Raw genomic sequence first — 6,129 nt, 5'->3', positions numbered from 1 at the left:
TCAAACACATTTTTCTTACAGCTCACTGTTCGAGATGCAGTTGACTAGTTGGGTATCCAAAACAAACCGTAGGCAATTTCTATGAAAAACATTCAGCAGATCCTTTCCTGTCTTTTGCAGAACCCACGCTTCAGAACCGCGCCAGACCACTGTTATCACTGTAGATTCCAATATTCTAAACTTGGTTCTAATCTTGGAAGAATAGGAAGGATATCTTCCTATTCTTCCAAGCTTTTTTTTAACTGTGAAAAAAACACCTTTGGCCTTGGCTATTCTACTTTTAAAATTTTCACCACACCCACCACCTTTGCTAATAATACTGCCTAGGTAAGTGAGGCTGCCCACTTGATCTATGCCCATTACCCTACATCACCTCTTAAGGACTATAAGGAAGATTTTTTTTTATTTCAGAAGAAAATAATTAGTTGTTATAACCAGTTTCTGGCGGAGAGATATCAATTGCAGTCTCAGAATAGCTCTGTCAGAATTGAGATAGTTGAAAAAGACTATGCCTTGTTCATCATGATAACAGGAGATTCGGGTAATAGCTTAACCCCTGTAACGTAATATCATTTCATTCATGAAGCGAGTCGCGGTAAGTTTCTGTTCGATTTTTGTTCGAGCGTCTGGGTAGCCCAAGTCTAACTGTACCGGAAAGCTTTAAAAGTCAAAAGAGAACCATATCTTTTACACTTACCAACAACATGGAGATAAGCTTTCTGAGAAAGCATAGGAACGGTGTTGATTTGGCACATGTACCATCCCGTGTCTGATTCCTGTACTGATGATATACGTAATGTCCAGCGTTTATCCATTGCTTCACTCAAGGAAATTCTATAATTTCTAGTTATAAGTTTGTCGTGAATTGAGAGCAAAGAATGAGTCTCTTCTTTGAGCCAGGCCACCTACAAAGATTGATATGGTTTAAGACAATAGTCCATTGCAAGTGATGATTTGTAAACGCGTAACGCACGTTTAAATGAAAAACTTAATTATTTAGATGATCGACGCAGGAAGGTAATACATAATCATCTCTTCAAAAGTCAAAATGTTTGTATCCGTAAGACAAATTTCGAAAATAAGTTGGTAAGACGACATTTTTCTATCATTCCATAGCTGAGATTCAGCTTTGTCTATCCACCGAATTTTATTTTGATATTCGAAGCGTATTTTAAAGATTTTAAAATAAGCTAGAAATTTACCAAAAATCGTCAAAAAAGGAATATCTTCCTACTTTTTGAGGAAATTTGGTCTTTCTCCAATAATAATTCTAAGCATTATAATATATAAAGGTTGATGAATGGATACATTTTAAACTAATAAATCCAAATATATATATATATATATATATATATATATATATATATATATATATATATATATATATATATATATATATATATATATATATATATATATATATATATATATATATATATATATATATAAATATATATATATATATATATATATATATATATATATATATATATATATATATTTGGATTTATTAGTTTAAAATGTATCCATTCATCAACCTTTATATATTATAATGCTTAGAATTATTATATATAATATGTATATATATATATATATATATATATATATATATATATATATATATATAATTATATATATATATATATATATATGTATATATACTAGCTGTTGGGGTGGCGCGAAGCGCCACCCCAACACCTAGTTGGTGGGGCGCTTCGCGCCCCCCAAGCCCCTCCACGCGCGTAAGTCGTTACGCGCCATATTAGTTTTTTTGTAGTTTTTACCTTTTTTAGTTTTTTTCTTCTTTTGTATTAATGCTAAAGCCAAGGTTCAAACCTGGAGCCTCTCGGACCTAGAACCTGAAACATAACGCTTTACCAACTCAGCTACTTCGGCTTGAATACATTCGTTTTGAGCAGCTTCCTCGGGTGTTGCCATTGTAGGTTCTTCAGTCATTTTACAATTAGAAATTTCTCTTTCAACGGTCTTCTTACAATTAAAAATTTGTCTTTGAACGATATTCTTAAATACCTGTGCCCTGGTCGTCATTTATATTCCCTGTGTCCCGGTCGTCATTTGTGTCCCGGTATCCCAGTCTGTAATTTCTCTTTGAGTGTCCCGGTCGTTATTTATATTCCCTCTGTCCCGGTCGTCATTTGTGTCCCGGTCTGTAATTTCTCTTTGAGTGTTTTTTCTTTTTAGTATTTTTTTAGTTTTTTACATTTTTTCTTTTTTCAGTTTTCTTTTTCTTCTTTATTTTTCAGCTTCACTATGAAATACATATCGCCGAACCTTTGTTCTTTTAACTAAAATCTGGTAGGCATTGATGACCTTATCCAAGTCAAAATCCCAAACCCAATCATCATCGCTATCATTTTCAGTTTTGATATGTTTTGACTCTCGCTGTCCAGGTGGATCTTCATCTAACTGCGCGGTTTTGCGTTCTTTAGCCTCAAGCCTGTTTCCTTGCTGTTCTTTTGATTCCTCGGCACGCTTTCTTTTCTGACTTTCTCTATCAGCAGCAAGTTTTTTGGCTTAGACTCTTTGAGCATCTTCATCGGCTTTTGCCATTGTAAGTTCATCAGTCATTTTAAACTTAAACATTAATAGATTTCTACGTGAACATACATGTCTTAAATATCTTTAATGACGTCACCGTCATAGCAAAAATGACGACAACTAACTTCATGACGTCAGTCGACACAGAAACATTTTTTTGTAGTTTTTACCTTTTTTAGTTTTTTTCTTCTTTTGTATTAATGCTAAAGCCAAGGTTCAAACCTGGAGCCACTCGGACCTAGAACCTGAAACATAACGCTTTACCAACTCAGCTACTTCGGCTTGAATACATTCGTTTTGAGCAGCTTCCTCGGGTGTTGCCATTGTAGGTTCTTCTGTCATTTTACAATTAGAAATTTCTCTTTCAACGGTCTTCTTACAATTAAAAATTTGTCTTTTAACGATATTCTTAAATACCTGTGTCCTGGTCGTCATTTATATTCCCTGTGTCCCGGTCGTCATTTGTGTCCCGGTATCCCAGTCTGTAATTTCTCTTTGAGTGTCCCGGTCGTTATTTATATTCCCTCTGTCCCGGTCGTCATTTTTGTCCCGGTCTGTAATTTCTCTTTGAGTGTTTTTTCTTTTTACATTTTTTCTTTTTTCAGTTTTCTTTTTCTTCTTTATTTTTCAGCTTCACTATGAAATACATATCGCCGAACCTTTGTTTTTTTAACTAAAATCTGGTAGGCATTGATGACCTTATCCAAGTCAAAATCCCAAACCCAATCATCATCGCTATCATTTTCAGTTTTGATATGTTTTGACTCTCGCTGTCCAGGTGGATCTTCATCTAACTGCGCGGTTTTGCGTTCTTTAGCCTCAAGCCTGTTTCCTTGCTGTTCTTTTGATTCCTCGGCACCCTTTCTTTTCTGACTTTCTCTATCAGCAGCAAGTTTTTTGGCATAGACTCTTTGAGCATCTTCATCGGCTTTTGCCATTGTAAGTTCATCAGTCATTTTAAACTTAAACATTAATAGATTTCTACGTGAACATCTATGTCTTAAATATCTTTAATGACGTCACCGTCATAGCAAAAATGGCGACAACTAACTTCATGACGTCAGTCGACACAGAAACATGACGTCACCTGACAGACAGACACACAGACAGACAACTTATTTTTATATTTATAGATATATATATATATATATATATATATATATATATATATATATATATATATATATATATATATATATATATATATATATATATATATATATATATATATAAATCTATATATATAAAAATAAGTTGTCTGTGTGTGTGTGTGTGTCGAGTGACGTCATGTTTGTGTGTCGACTGACGGTATGTTTGTCGACTGACGTTATTTTAAGGATTGAGCTGTATGCGTCATGAAGTTGTTTGTCGACTGACGTCATGTTTGTCAACTGATGAAATTACATACCGGGACACCGGGACACAAATCACGACCGGGACACAGGGAATATAAATGACGATAGGGACACAGGTACACAACTACAACGGGGACGCCGGGGGCACAGGCGGGATATATAAATGACGACCGGGACACAGAGATTGTTCGAATAGAAATTACAGACCGGGACACCGGGACACAAATGACGACCGGGACACAGGGAATATAAATGACGACCGGGACACTCAAAGAGAAATTACAAACTGGGACACCGGGACACAATTGACGACCGGGACACAGGGAATTTAAATGACGACCGGGACACAGGGACACATCATTAGAATAATGAGGTATAGATCTGAATACGGATTGTTTTTCCCATGGACAATTATATGTTGCATGTTCAAGAGTCAGTAAACCTGATAATCTATTTATATGCATAGACAATGGGACAGCGAAGAATGTTGTATATTCGCATGTTTTACGTAGTTAAAAACATATATATATATATATATATATATATATATATATATATATATATATATATATATATATATATATATATATATATACCTCTATTCACAGGTGGGACACAGGGACACAACTACAATGGCACGTAACTAATATGGCGCGTAACGACTTACGCACGCAGGGGGGCTTGGGGGGCGCGAAGCGCCCCGCCAACTAGGTGTTGGGGTAGCGCTTCGCGCCAACCCGACAGCTAGTATATATATATATATCAACAAAGCACCGGGACACAAATGACGACCGGGACACAGGGAATATAAATGACGACCAGGACACTCAAAGAGAAATTACAGACCGGGACACCGGAACACAAATGACGACCGGGACAAAAATGACGACTGGGACACCGGGACACAGGGAATATAAATGACGACCAGGACACTCAAAGAGAAATTACAGACCAGGACACCGGAACACAAATGACGACCGGGACAAAAATGACGACTGGGACACCGGGACACAGGGAATATAAATGACGACCGCGACACTCAAAGAGAAATTACAGACTGGGACACAGGAAAACAACAACAACAGGGACGCTGGGGACACAGGGGGATGTATAAATAACGACGGGGACACAGGGAATGTTTGATTAGCAATCACCATCAACAAAGCTCAAGGGCCATCATTAGAATAATGAGGTATAGATCTGAATACAGATTGTTTTTCCCATGGACAATTATATGTTGCATGTTCAAGAGTCGGTAAACCTGAAAATCTATTTATATGCACAGACAATGGGACAGCCAAGAATGTTGTATATTCGCAAGTTTTACGTAGTTAAAAAAATATATATATATCTATCTATATTCACAGGTGGGACACAGGGACACAACTACAATGGCGCGTAACTAATATGGCGCTTAACTAGCTCCTCTAAGTATAAAGAGTATAAGATTACTTGAAAGTACTAACCTTATAATTGGTCAAGTTGTTGACAACACAAGGGAAAATGGCATCTCGACCCATAGCAACTGTTATATTCTCAATCGTTTCAGCAAAATAAGGCAAGTCTGAAAGAATTGAACAAGATTTCAATATAGATATAACGGTGATCTCTTCATTTATAATGCCACTGGTCGAAAAATATCTCTGGACCAAGTTCAAATTGTAGCTGATATTGCTTTTTGCGTGTGGCACTTCGCTCTCGGTCGTTTTTTGGTGGCTGGTAAGTGATCGGTGGCAGTTCGTAGCGTTTTTTTGTGTTTATGGTTCGTTTATTTCGTTTATGGTTCTATGGTCATTAAATAGGTTCTCATTAAGATCAAACCCTAAAATAAATCTATCAACAATTTTGTGGTAAAAAGTGTTTTCAACAATAAAAAAGTTTTCAACAATGGGCGAAACTACTTCCCAACTGGTCATACACTAAGTATTCTCTCGACAAAATTGCTCAAAACTGAAATAAGAATCCCTTTAATGGATACAAACCAAATTATTTGGTGCAAGATACCACCAGATGACCGTCATCAGATGGCCAGCACTTCATAATCAGCCAATTAGGTAGCAAAAAGTATCTGTAATTTGAAATACAAATTCCCTTACCTTTAAAAAGCACCAATGCTTCCCCCCTCTCATTGCTAAGGATTTCCAGATATACATTTAAGGGAAAAATTACAAAAAACACTGGAAATAAATATTTGTTTTCTCTATAAAAATAGGCT

At 36.1% G+C, this 6,129-nt stretch overlaps 1 protein-coding gene across 1 annotated transcript in view; it reads right to left on the bottom strand.

Moving 5' to 3' along the window:
* Positions 1-651: 651 nt before the first annotated feature.
* Positions 652-6,129, bottom strand: part of LOC136041283 (zwei Ig domain protein zig-8-like) — a gene marked incomplete at both ends in the record, with an annotated part of 35,382 nt that continues 29,904 nt past the window's right edge. The window contains 2 exons of the mRNA XM_065725890.1: positions 652-905; positions 5,381-5,478. Coding sequence (XP_065581962.1) covers positions 652-905; positions 5,381-5,478 — 352 coding nt within the window. The remainder of the gene's footprint in view (positions 906-5,380; positions 5,479-6,129) is intronic.

This window comes from Artemia franciscana, unplaced genomic scaffold (genome assembly GCF_032884065.1).
Source record: "Artemia franciscana unplaced genomic scaffold, ASM3288406v1 PGA_scaffold_125, whole genome shotgun sequence".
NCBI lineage: Eukaryota > Metazoa > Arthropoda > Branchiopoda > Anostraca > Artemiidae > Artemia > Artemia franciscana.
Note: the sequence above shows the minus strand (reverse complement) of the source record. Positions and strands in the feature narration are given on the sequence as shown.